Source organism: Dasypus novemcinctus, chromosome 5 (assembly GCF_030445035.2).
Source record: "Dasypus novemcinctus isolate mDasNov1 chromosome 5, mDasNov1.1.hap2, whole genome shotgun sequence".
In the NCBI taxonomy this organism is placed as follows: Eukaryota; Metazoa; Chordata; class Mammalia; order Cingulata; family Dasypodidae; genus Dasypus; species Dasypus novemcinctus.
This window is the reverse complement of record NC_080677.1, coordinates 42329423-42343877: the sequence shown is the minus strand read 5'-3', so window position 1 is coordinate 42343877 and position 14455 is coordinate 42329423. Positions and strand designations below refer to the sequence as shown.

The following is a 14455-nucleotide window of genomic DNA, read 5'->3' as shown; positions in this document are numbered from 1 at the left end:
AGAGAATTATATATAACTAATATGTAAATGGTGAGAAGTACAAACCTATCACTGTTAAAAAAAAGTAATATAACTTGGAAGACTGTGCATTATGGAAAAGGCACAAAGAGCTTTGTTATACACTGATAGCCATGTATTCTTAGAAGATTTTTTTAAAAATGAAAACTGTGATGGAGTTGATTTGCTGGTGACTTAATGGTTTTCAGCAACCCCATGAATAAGAGACTTTTTTCTTTGTTTCTCCTCAAAAATCTAATAGTTTCCTTAAAAACTTTATCCATTGTATCATCTATTTCAATAGTTTAGTTATTTGATATTAATCTAAGAATAATAGAAGCCAAGAAACAATTAAAACATTTAACAATTAAAACATTACCTTTTCTGTTTGGAATATTTTAAGTAATTTAGATGTATACAAGTGTGAAATAAATCTTTTCTTCATACTGCTTTTATACAGTTAAATTTATGTGTACTGCCTCTGTGTCAGTTCCTATGTCAGGCTTTTCTACCTGCCATTGGTCAAAACAAAGCAATTAAGATACATCCAGCCCCACAAAAATCTGACTCCATATTTCTCTCAAGTAGCAGATCATTAATTACAAATATTCCTTTTCCTTGCATTTATAGATGTTGTAATAACTGTTTTCTTTTGACCTTAGTATTTTAAAGGAAGAAAGACAATTTATTATTTAACTGTGATTTTTGGAGAGTTATTGTTGCAACTATCTGGAGTATGATAGTCTGATACTTGCATTCAGATGCTAGTCATAATTTTCTTGTTATTTCGTGTAAAGAAAAAATCAGGAACACTAACCAAATACAGCATTATTCCCCTAATGAAGCTTCCAAGTAGTGTACAGTGTATAACAGGTAACAATAGCAATTATAAATAACACTAAGTTATACTAAAACCAATGGCATCAGCAGTTATTCATTATGGATTATGTATTTCTTTTAGAATACTAGTGTAATACAAAAATATGTAAATAAATTTAATAAAGAAGGCAACCCCTCATGTATCAAATCTTAAATCTTAATAAACATTCTTCTTTGTAACAATTAGTATTTTCTAATTATAAGTTACTAGCATTTTAAGTTGCTTAGATTTATTAGATTATAACTTGTAGCTCTTGCTTATTAAGAGAGAATTTTTTTTTAAGAAGGTACTGGGAACTGAACCCAGGACCTATCATGTGGGAAGCAGGCACTCAACCATGGAGCTACAGCTGCTCCCCAAGAGAATATTAAGTCACAAAATCTAATTCTTCGATATTTTGGGATCTCCATGACTGTATTATGTTATAAAATCCTTAAGATGTATTTTTAAGTGAAGGTAAATTAAGTCCTGTATGTCCCACAACTTTTGAAAAACCAAGTACACAGGAAGCATTAAACTTCAGAAATCTAAGAATCATTAATATAAACTAAAATTGTTACTTAGTATTTTAAAAAATCAGTATTGGAGATGATAAATATTATTGTAAAATAAATGAGAATCATCAATATTAAATAATAATGCCATTTATAATGTTATCTTTTATAAAGCACAAACAACAGTCACAGACGACAAAATATGGAAGGTGCATTGTGGGAAGATGAAGTAGAAAGTGCCAGAAATCTGACTCTACACCAGAACAGCTATTAGACTGGCAAGAACTGTGTAAATCAGCTATTTTGTAACTGTAGTAGAACACTATGCACCAGAAAGGGATGGCTGGGGGGAAGAGGCTGGTAAATCATGGTAAATTTTGATGACTTGTCTCTCCAAGTAGTAGCTACTGTCGCCCATTACCCGTCCTCATGGCAGGCATCATGTTGGCACAGCTTGCTGGTGTCAGGGTGGGATATGAAGACCTAGTTCATCAAGATCCAGCAATAGGTGTCAGATTGCTGATCACTGCTTTTTTTTATATTTGAGAAGTTGTGAGTCTGAAAATCAATCATGTATACCATACAGGATTCCTATACATTGTCCCACCACCAGCACCTTACATTGTTGTGACACATTTGTTACATTTGATGAAAGAACATTGTATTAGCCAAAGGGGTGCTGATGCAAAGTACCAGAAATCTGTTGGCTTTTTAAAGGGTATATTTTGGAGGTAAAATCTTACAGTTACTAGGCCCTATAGAGTCCAATCAAGGTACCGTAAGAGGTACTTTCTCACCAAAGCCACATGTTGAAGCAAGATGGTGGGTGATCTCTGCTGGGTCTCTCCTTCCTTCTTCCCCTTAAGGCTCCATGGGCCCAACTTCTGATCTCAGCTGTAGGATGGCTTAAGGCTTGTTTCTTTCTGGGCTTAGCTGCAATCTATCAGGCGAATGGCTCTTCTATCTTCCCAGGGCCGCAGGATCAAAGTTCTCTTCTCTGCCATGTCTGTGTAGCTCTGTCTCTTTGCCTGTGTCTTCTTCTTTGTGTCTTCTTGAGTGAGTTTCCATTTATATAGCCCATCAAGAGGGTGGGGACTCAATCCTGAGTCATGCCCTACTGACATGGTTGAATCAAAGCCCTACTCTTAACACAATTTAATTAAAGACATGTTAGCTGAAACTAATACAGTCAAAGGGTATCGCACAGAGAGGAACATACCAGTTTACAAACATAATCCTTCTCTTTTTTGGGGTTCATGAATCTCAAACTGCCACAAACATCATCATAATATTACTGATATCTATAGTCTATAGCTTATATTCTGTGTATTTTCCCCCATGAACCGTCATATTATTAATACCATGTGTTAGTATTATATATTTGATGTAAGAGACATTTGTACTGTTAACCATAGTCTATCATTTACCATGGGGTTCATTGTGTTAAATGGTCTCCTGCCTTTCAAAGTGTACCCTCAGTGGATCACAATTTCATCAGAGTTGTGCTGTCATCAGCTTAGTCCATTTCAGAATGTTTTAATTATTCCAAAAGGAAAAATCCCATACCCCTTTATACATCCCCATTATTGACCCTTAGCATAGATTTAGTAACTTCTTTGCCATTGCTGTAAAAATATTACAATGCTACTGTTAACTATAGTCTATACATTATATTAGTTGTATTTTTCTGGGTATCTCCATATTCTTAACACCTTGTAATAGAGGAACAGTCTTGTGGTGCTTGTACTATTAACCATGATCATTGTCCACCACTGAAATCACTGTGTTGTACTGTCCCTAGATTATCCCCTAGCTTTCTTTCATTTGACATTAACTTCCCTAGATAACCCCGTTATACTCACTGTAATGTGTTACCATCAACTCTGTCCATTTCCCCACATTTACAGTCTACCTTATTAAACATTCTACATACATTCAGCATCAGTTCCCACTTGTCAACCCACATTCTACCTCCTGGTAAACTGTACTCTAGAGTATAATTCCATGATTTTATTTTCACTCATCATATTTAGTTATTAGTGAGACCATACAATATTTGTCCTTTTGTGTCTGGCTTATTTCACTCAACAGAATGTCCTCAAAATTCATTCATGTTGTCATATGCATCTCAGTTTCTTCTTAGAGCTGACTAGTATTCCATTGTATGTATATACCACATTTTGTTTATCCATTCGTCAGTTGATGGACACTTGGTTTGTTTCCATCCTTTAGCAATTGTGAATAATGTCTCTGTGAGCATCAGTGTGCAAATGCCTGTTGTGTCCTTGCTTTCACTTCTGAATATAGTCCCAGGAGCAAGATTACCAGATCATATGGCAGTTCTATATTTAGCTTCTTGAGGAATGACCAAACTGCCCTCCACAGAGGCTGCAGTATTTTACATTCCCACCAACAGTGAAAGACTGTTCCTTCTGCATCCTCCCCAGCACTGTTGTGTCTGTGTGTTTTTTTTAAATAATGGCCATTCTCTAAGGGCAAAATGATACTGTGTTATAGTTTTGATCTGTATTTCCCCTTTTCTTCTTCAATTTATTAGTGTATTTAGCAGTTTGAGATTATTTATGAATTCCAAAAAGAGAGATTCTGTTTGTAAACTGGTCTGTTCCTCTGGGCACGATACTCTTTGATTATATTAGATTCAGCCAAGATTTCTTTGGTTAAATTATGTTAAGATTAGGGCTTTGATTCAATCACATCAGTAGGTTTTAAGCCCCCACTTGTGGGCTATATAAACGGACACTCATGGAAAAAACATAAGAGGTCCATAGACAAGAAAGAGAGAGAACTTTGCCAGTTTTGATCCTGGAGTCCCAGGGAGAGATGAGCCTGATAGTTTGAAGTTGAAGAGAATGGAGCCTTAGGAGGAAAAAGGAAGGAGAGACCAGGTAGAAGTCTCCAGCCATCTTGCTTCAACACATGTCAGCTGACTTTGGTGAGAAAGTAACCTTGAGTTGGACTCTTCAGAGCCTTGTAACTCTAAGCTTTTACCCCAAATAAATACCCTTTATTAAAGTCAACAGATTTCTGTTACTTTGCATCAGTATCCCTTTGGCTGACTAATACAATGTGGTTTATTATTTTGTTTGGTTTTCTTTTGTTTAACTACCCTTGCTTACCAGGAATAAAATCCACTTGATTGTGCATATAATTCTTTGATGTACTTTGCATTTGGTTTGCAAGTATTTTATTGAGGATTTTTGTATAAACATTCATTAGAGAAATTGAGCTGTAATTTTATGTTTGCATAGTATCCCTATCTGGCTTTGGTATTAGGGTGATGTTGACTTTATTGAATAAGTTTGATAGTGTTCCTTCCTGTTTAGTTTTTTGGAAAAGCTTGAGCAAGATTGGTGTTAGATCATCTTTGAGTGATTAGTAAAACTCACTTGTGAAGCCATTTGGTCCTGGGCTTTTCATCTTTGGGAAGTTTGTAATGATTGTTTGCCTGTGATTCAGGTCTAACCAGAGCCAAGATTCAAAATGGGCTCTGGTGGCCAAACTTACTGAAGGGAAACCACCCTCCCCCTCTTCTGCACCCTCCCTCTTCCCAGGGAGGAAGATAATCTGTTCCCTTCTCTGTTGACTGCAGTGAGTCAAGGGTTTTACCCAGACTGTTTGCCTTAAAGGTGGGGGGTGGGTGCCATTCCCAGTAATGGGAACTAGTAACTCACGGTTTTCATTTAGACTTCTTCTTTTTGTCCTTCACACCCCTGGATGATGCAGACTTTCCTGGTCTGCAGATCTCCAAGGCAGCTCCCTCAGACAGGTTTTTGCCCTGCTTATGTTATTTTGGTAAGAGAGTTGAGCCCTGCCTTCCTACTATAATGCCAGAAGCCCTACATGGAGTTTTCCTGATCCCTGCTTTTAATTAGCTACTTCAGACTGCTGGGTTACCTGACTGAGGGCAGCCATATTCTAACCCATCTCAGGCAAAAGTGGCAGAAGATCCTTAAAGACCCCTCCTCAAAAGTATCGAAAACTGTTAAAGGACTGCATTTACTGGACAAGAGCCTCATCAAGGACACGGAACTTCATGGAGCCAGCCATTCCTCCCTTTACAGGTCCCTGGATGGTCGGACTCTTTGAGCTGTGGAAGCTCCTCTCTAGCTAACAGTGCCTCCACCCTCCTTATATATGACCCCAGGCAAAAGCAGTTTGAGACAGTGAAACCAACATCTGTTTGAAAAAAACATTGGAGTTGGCGGATTGAGGCAAAAGCTTACTTGATTTAAGCCCTGGTGTGGAGCACCCAGGAGAGGGGTAGAGGGGAACATTCAAATTCCTGTAAACAGGAGAACTCCTAAAGCCACTAGCAAGTAGAAGCCCAGGACAAGACACAGGGCTGGAAAAGACAGGAAAAGACCCTGTACTTTGCATTATCCTTCAACTGAAATTCCTTAATAGGAGGACTGAATGCTGAAGGTGAGAAACACTTAATGCAAAGCCAATTTGCAAAGACTGAGAGAGATGTTTTTTCCATTGGTTGGTTTCATTTTGTTAGCTCCTATCACTCAATAAAATCTCTCAGATATCACTATCTTGATCAAACTCAAGAAACAACTCAGGAACTAAATTCCAGAGCTAACATTTTAAAATACTAAAATGTACAGTGTACAAAAAAAGTAACAAGACAAAGAAACAGGAAAGATGGCCCATACAAAGGAAGAGTTAAAAATTCAGAAAACATCAAACGAGAAGACCAGGCTGTGAACATACCAGACAGAAATTTTAAAAAATGATTTTCAGTGTGCTCAAGGAGATGAAAATACAGAGAAAGAACCAACGGATATCAGGGAAACAATGCATGAAAAAAAATGAGAATCCTCAGTAAACAGGATTTTAAAAATGAACCAAAGGGGAGTGGAAGTGACTTGAGTGGTTGAGCATCTGCCTCCCAGATGGGAGAAAAGACTCAGTTGACCCTTGGTGTGCACTTTTATGTAAGTTTTTCATAATGGTTTAAGGGTGTGTAAGCCTAATGTATTCCTCATTATGTCCATCCTTGATTGTTAGTGATAAATTCCAGGTATTACCCATGTTACCTTGCATGTTATTTTAGTAGTTTTCATAAGAACTTGTCTCAATAGGTATCACTGTCCTCATTTTACAGATAAGGAAACTAAAGGTCAAGGTGGTTAGCATAGTGAAAGAAGTCTAGGAGGTAGTTAATAATAGCTCACATTCTGAGGTCAGACTGCCTGGATTTTTAATTGAGGCTCTACCACTTAAAGTTGCACGACCTTGGGAAAGTTTCTTGACCTCCCTAAGTCTTAGTTTCCTAATCTATTAAAAGGACAATAATGGTAGTCTTATAGGTCTATTGTGAAGATTAAATAAGGTTTAATACATGGAAAGTGCTTGACAATAAATGTGTACTCAGGTAGTAGCACATATTACAAAATAATTTACTCAAGGTCATTCAGATGGTAGGAGGTAGTGCTTATAACAGTATTCCATGTCACTTTTTTACTCAGTCCCTTACAGTTCTTTCTATTCAAAGTAAGCAATGTATACATTAACCATAGTAGTACTAATTAAAATACCTTCCAGTAATTTTAAGAATGAGATAGAGACTATAGGTATAAGGCTAAGAAATAGAGTAAAAGCTTCATGGAAAGGTAAAAATCTCGAAAACTGGGTAGAGGAGAGGGTATAAAATAAGTTTTACAAAAGGTCACATTCACGGTGAGAGTGGAAGGGAGTACACCCGTCGTGCATTCATCCTTGCAGGATGTTTACTTAAATCTTTTACTGATTAACCTTAGTCCTAAACAGTAGAACAGAAATATTTGTAGTTTAATTTGGTAGACCCCTGCAGTGATCATTTCCCAAAAAGCACTTGCTATTTTTCATACATAAGTGGTAGTTATATATATTAAATATTGGCCTTCCAAAATTAAGAGTTATAAGCATAGTTGTTTATAAAGAATTTGTGGGTTTTATTCTCCTTTCCTTGAAATTTCCATAATACTTTTAACTAAACCCCAATTTAGTACTTAATTGTTTTTGATGTTCTTTCTTGTCCTTTATCTCCATAGCTTATGTGCCCTATTTAAAGGCAGGGTCTGTCTCCTGTCTAATTACATTGACTAATACCCCTAATAAGAACCCAGGAACAAATCCTAAATTATACTGAGATCAATGGTCCCTTTCATTTCTTATTTAACTTTACAGTGGTCAGGCAGTAACTAGTCGGACTGGACATCAACCCCTTGATTAAAAAATTATTTAAAAATAATTCTAATAAGATAAATTGTCTATTTTTAATTCAACACTATTATTATCTACCATGTAGATTATCCATTGTTAGGCTTACTTTGCTTTTTTTATAATGTTAGGATTTTATTTTTGTTTTTGTTTAACAGCGAGTTGTATTGATACTTGGAATAACTCTTAAATAGTGCTTCATACTGGAGCTTTTGGAATAGTAGCAAGAAAAAAAAAAGTGGTGTAATTAACCCTGACATTGTTAGGCTTTAGTATTTTCCAGCAAATTTGGTCCTTAGAAGGAAGGCAACAACAAAAAACCTAGAAAATAGAGAGAAAAGGCCATTCTCTTTTCTTTCAATAAGAAAAGATTAAGCATTTCCTTTGGTCTTCATTATAACTATTAGATCAATTAATTAAGCTCCCAACTAGTTTTTGGCCTAAGGAAATCTCTTCTCTGCCTTTTGAAGTTATTATATTTAGAGACCAAGCTTTTGGCCATTTCTTTCAAACTGTTACGTTTCCAGTTCTGCAAAGGCAAAAACTTGACATACAATTCTAGTTGTGTGACACATTCTGAATTTCACTTCTCTACGTTGTGGAAAGCCCTGATGATTTACTAGCAAATATGCTGCAAATGTTAAAAAGTTTTATATGTGATGCTTCGTTCAAACTGAGAGAATATCTGGTTATTAACAAATCTTCAGTTTTTCACTGAACCACATTATCTTTGGCACAAAAATATCTAATGAAATAAGAAACTTTAAAAGGAACCCCAAAATCAGTTTTGTTTAATGCTTGCTTTTATTTAAATATCATAGGTAAAAAAGGGATTAGAATAATGGAAAGATTTTGCAGTGATATCTAAAAGGATTAGGCTTTTATAACAAGGCAACTCATGAGCTCTAGGAACTACTTCTAATAATGCTGCTACCATTTTATGAACTGTTGAGCTGCTATGTGTCAGGAACTTCATGTTTGTTTTTTCTTTTTTTAGGAGGTACCAGGGATTGAACCTGGGACCTCATACATGCAAAGCAGGTGAGCAACACCCAATCCTCACATGTATTTTTATTATTCTCCATAACACAACCCTGCAGGATATCCATTTTTTTCCCTAAATCATCACTGCACATATGAGGAATCAGGCTCAAAGAACTCATACATTTAGTAAATGACAGAGCTGAGATTTGTACCCAAGACTGTCAAATGACAATATCTAAATAATTTTAAATGAGATATTATTTGTCAGTGCTTCACAAAATGCCAAATAAATGGGAGCTGCTGTTATTTTTTTCCGTTCAGTTCTTCTGTGTCCCCGTCTGTTACAGCATGCTACCTCCAGTAGTAAGCATAAAAACTAAGAGCGAAGGATCCCACTATCCCATCAAACTTTTCTTCATATATACAATGCACAAGCGATTAGAAGACGTGAGGAAGGAGAGGCCACCTTGCAAGAAGAGGAGTAAACACTAAAGGGAATATGCAAATCTTTTTTTTTGCAGACAACTTTCAAACATTCCAGTGGGACCAAAAAAAAAAAAAGTAGAAAAACATACATGTGCTTGTATAGATGATTTCATATTATAAAGATGTCCATTCTCGCTGAGTTGATTCATAGATTTAATATGACCCTAATTTTAAAAATGCTAACGTTTTCCCCCAAAACTGGACAAGAGGATTCTAAACTTACTGTTATCTATTAATAAGACATATGGTTGGTAATCTTTCTCCACCCCTTGTCTGTGCCAGTTTTCTGATGTTTAGATAAATGTATATTGACGTTAAAATCCTTTTTTAGTTGTAAGTTCTAAGGACACTTATTCTCATAAATAACTTGCTAGGAATGGGAGGATTGTTTATGGCAGCATCATGTAATTCTTTGAAACACTTAGTTATATGGTTAGATTCATATAGTGAACTCATCAAAAATTATTTTTAACAACCAGTCATTTGGCAGTTTCACTAGGTTCTACTTCAGTCTTATTAGCATAGAATTGGAATCACCCATTTGGCAGATGAATTACCTAGTCAATATCGTACCAGTTGATCTCAATATTTCAAGTTGTGTCTTTGCTTGGTATATGCAGGCTCTTCATTATAACCCTTTATAATTGTTTATTTTTTAAACTACTTGCTATATGATTTTTTTTCTCATTTCTCCTACAGTTGCATTAAAATCCTCCCCGGCTGACAGAAATGGAGGCCAAGATAGTTGTCAAACAAAACTGAAAAAAGGTCTGAACTTGGAAGAAGGAGAATTCTTCTTACAGGTAAATTGTAGTAAATATAGTTCCTAAAGGAGAGATGTATTTGACTACATTATATTTTTTCCTATTTCTAATTACCATTTCAGAATTCTTGGTTTCCTCCTATTATTGGTTACATCTCTTAATGATCTTGTTTTTTTTTTTTCCTATATTACCTTACTTTTTAAATTAATCTTGAGTAATGCATTTTTATTTTAGAATATTCGAAGACTTTGAAAAGTACAAAGAATAATTGCATACTTTCTCTGTTCATCATTTGAGGCTCATAGTCTTTTTTATTACAGAGTTGTGTTTGAGTCTTGAACTACTTCTGATAAAGGGAAGTTTTTCATTTGGACCTCTCATATTGGGATTAACTAAATGCAAATGGAAGAGTAATCAATCTTCTAATTTTCCCCGGTTTATTTAGGACTCACCCAGAGTTTCAAACAATATTTATCCAAATTGCAATAGTGATACAACACTAGTAAGTGCAAAAATCTAATTCTGTGAAGTAGATTAATTAGAAGTCTATCACTTCCGAAAAAGATCCTGGTTGTATTTCTTCAAAAGCAAGAACTCCAAGATTATTTTATAGGTTCTCATTTAAGACATTGGATGTAGATACACATTTTCAGGATTATAGCTCCATTAAAGTAGATTATAACTTCGTTTATTTAAGAGCCTGAGTTGTTTTTAACCTGAACTATATTTTTGTTGAATGTTGTCTAAAACATACACTTCATTTTAGTAGCTTTATGTGATTCATCAGCATACTATAGATTTTCTCAACAATTAAGCCCTATTTTTTGTTTTACAACTTAGAAAGCTTCTGAAAGATTTTGTCTAATAGCATTTTAGAGTATTTTTGATTCATTTTCTTTGTTTTTTATTTAAATTTTTAAAACAAGTTTTAGTGAGATATAGTCATATGCCATACAATCTACTCAAAGTGTATAGTCAATGGCTTTTAGTATAATCACAATATTGTGCATTCATGACCAAAAAAAATTTTAGAACAATTTCATTACTCAAGAAAAAAAAACATTCCACACCCCTTAGCAGTCACCTCTCAATCCCTCTATCCTTCTGCAGCCCTACCTAACCACTAATCTTATGTTAGCTTCATATATTGATTTATATTTTCATATTTATTAAATAGAATCATACAATACCTAGTACTTTTGTCTGGTTTCTTTCACTTAACTTAGTATAATGTTTGTTTGTTTTTTGCCTGATATTCACATTCCATGACATTAGTATTCCTTTGTTCAGTTTCAAAGAAAAACAGTGTTGCATATGCAGTGTTACCCATATTCATATTTTTTATGGTGTTTTACTATGCTATACAGTCCCATGTAACATTTTTATCTTTCTTTCTAGTACACTTTTCCTTTCAACTACTGCCATACCTATACTGCTAGTGCCAACTCTATGATGTGCTTTCACCTTTTCTACTCATTTCCAAAGCTTAACACACATCCTTTTTACTAGTTTCCACTGACCTTTCCATTCTCTAAGCTCATTCTGTTTTCTGGTGACCCATATTCAAGTAATTAACTCCATAAAATTAAACAGTGTATTTCACGATAGCACAATCATACAGTATTTGTCCTTTTGTGTCTGGCTTGTTTCACTCAGCATAATGTCCTCCAGGTTCATCCATGTTGATACACGTTTTATGACTTCAATTCCTCTTACAGCTGCATAATGTTTCATCATATATATATATACCACAGATTGCTAAAAATCATTTTCTTTATTTTGAAACTGATACTGTACTTCAATCTTAGTCAGAATTCTCAGGTATTTATTTTGTCGAAAAAGTATAGAATGCAGATGTGTGTTATGATCTGTGCTGTCACCATTATGTGCTCATTTAATAACTCTATGAACTTATTCAGTTAATGCTTAAGTGCAGCCGAATTCATAGCATTCTTATTGCCCATAATTTTTATTATAATTCCTATAATCATATTTACATGCCTGAGAGTAAAAATTATCTTTTGCTTCCATTATGTTAAACAAATTGAATATATTCATGCATGAGCTTTCCCCCACCCTTGGCTGAGGATATTTATGCATGTATTAGCTGAAACATAAAGACTTCTTCTTCAGGTCATAGGAAAACTTTCCAATAATTGTTGCTTAATGTAATTAAGCACACATCTCGGGTTATATTCTAAGATGATAACGAAATCTCTTTCTTCAAGTGGAAATAAAGATGGACTGATTGATGCAACACTTGGTAAATTACGTTGAATTATGGGCCATAGTTTTTTTATAGTTTTCTTAGAATGTTTATTAAGCAAATAGTAAACATATTCTATGTCAAGCACACAGAGAATAATACTTATGAAAAACTAGTGTTCTATTTTAAATTATCTGAAAATTGGAAAACTTTAGGTAATTAAAATAAATTAGTTATTATGAATTATTTCATATACTATTTGTAGATTACTTTCCAGTAGAAAACTGTATGATTTGCTTAGAACTGTTTGTCTATTACCTCTTTAGGAAACAGATTTTATGATATATATTTCATGATATACAGTCTTCTTTTCTTTTAACATACAGTTATTAAGCAATTACCACTTAAATGTGCTGATTAAGGATATTTCTGGAGGTGCATATACCGTATACCTTAACAGCTTTTGAGGAGAAAGCTTTTCCTTTTGTTTTAATAAAGGAGGCACAGAAATAAAATTTTTAAAAATATTTTAACAAAAAGGATATTTTATTTTCTGGATTCGCTTAAATTTATAGCTATTTTAAAGGATAAACATTTAATAATTAAAAAACAACTTTTGTATCTTTTCATTATCTACTAATTAAGTTGTTTATTTTCATTTTTAAAGCATGTTCTATTTGGTGCTGTTTAATTTGTGCTTATTGCAATGCTGCAGCTTTATGGTAACAACAACTGAAATTATAAGTAACAGTATCAACTGCAGTTAACTTATATTAAATACTGTGTGAACCTGAACATGATTTTAATATAGGTCAGGCAAATCTGTGTAACTAAAACTAAAGCGTGGTAGTCTCTCTTTTATTAATATTTGGTTGCCATATTAATTCCTTCTGCTAATTTACTAAGATAATTCAATATAAGTAATAACTTTCTTCCCCATTGTGTGTAAGGCTCTTTGACATACATAAAACATTGGTGTACATCTATTCTTTTTAGCTTTTGATCTTATTTCTGACAATAGACATTGTACCTTAACTTATCCTTGTGTATTCTGGCAGGTACCAATAAAATTTTTGGAATAAGCTAAATTTGTTTCATTGTTTAAAAAAGCATATTTTCAGGATTAAAAAAATGCAGTAATGGGCATACACTTACTGACAACTAAAATTTAAGAATATTCTATTTTGGTGGTGGTAAATAATCATTAAGTATTTATAAGTTCCTGGAGGTGCCATCACCATTTTTAGTCCCAGAGAAATTACCAGTGAAGTATATGGTATAATTTCTGCAGTCAAGGACTTTAGAGCCCAGTTGGGATTGACTAATTGGAGCCATGCAAACAATCAATGATTACTAACATGTAAAGGCAGCATACCATGGTAGTTTAAGTCAGGGGTTCTTAACCTTTTTTGTTCCACAGACCTCTTTGCCAGTCAGGTGAAAACTATGGACCCTTTCTCAGAATGTAGCGGCAGATAGTTTTATGATACTCAACATTGGCGTGTCTTTAAATTAAATTTTAGGATTACTAAAAATTACATTTTACAATTTTCCCATAATTTCAATACCTGATAACCTAATACAGTTTAACATCTGTTCAAATGATCATTTTCAGCAAACATTTAGAAATTTGAATTTTCTCACAGCATCATAAAACCATCTCCGCCATCCTTACCAACCTTTCTGCAGGCAGTTATACATTGCACTCATTACACACTACATTAAAATAAAAATCATACTAAGTCCATGTTATACTGTGTATTATTTAATAAACATATCTGCACCAACACTTCTCCACAAGAATGTTTTTAAATGCCTAAAATAAAATTCAAAGGAAATCAGTTTACATATATTGAAATACAATTAGTAAAATAAAAAAACATATGATGTAATACACTACTTATGTGCTTCTTTCGTAGCACATTAAATAATAATTTAATACATCAAAAATATAGGAAAGTAAAATTTTATTTTTTAAATATGAAATGAATACTACTGTAATTTATTCATACATTCATAAGTGAAGGAAATGCTAGCTTTCAGTTAAAGGCCAGAAAAATAATAAGTTGATTTTTTTCAATTCAGGTTCACAGACCCCCTGAAAACTTTCTATAGACTCCTTGGGTGTCCATGGACCCCGGGTTAAGGACCCCTTGTTTAAGTGGATAGGCTTTGGAGCCAGATTATGTTTACATCCTGGATCAGCTTTTTCTTAGATGTGTGACCTTGAGCAACTTACTATATTGTTCTTTACCTCAGTTTTCTTGCTTGTAAAACTGTAATAAGACACTTCTTTGGGTTGTTATGAGAATTAAGCCACTTAAATACATAAAGACATTAAAAATATGCTAAATAGTTGTTTATATAATCAAGTTTTCCAAAGTGTAACATAGACCAAGGATCTTGAAGGTGAAAG

At 34.1% G+C, this 14455-nt stretch overlaps 1 protein-coding gene across 1 annotated transcript in view; it reads left to right on the top strand.

Annotated features, from left to right (window-relative positions):
* AHR (aryl hydrocarbon receptor) overlaps positions 1-14455 on the top strand; it is a 57764-nt gene that overhangs the window by 25470 nt on the left and 17839 nt on the right. Inside the window, exon 3 of the mRNA XM_004467946.5 lies at positions 9769-9872. Coding sequence (XP_004468003.3) covers positions 9769-9872 — 104 coding nt within the window. The remainder of the gene's footprint in view (positions 1-9768; positions 9873-14455) is intronic.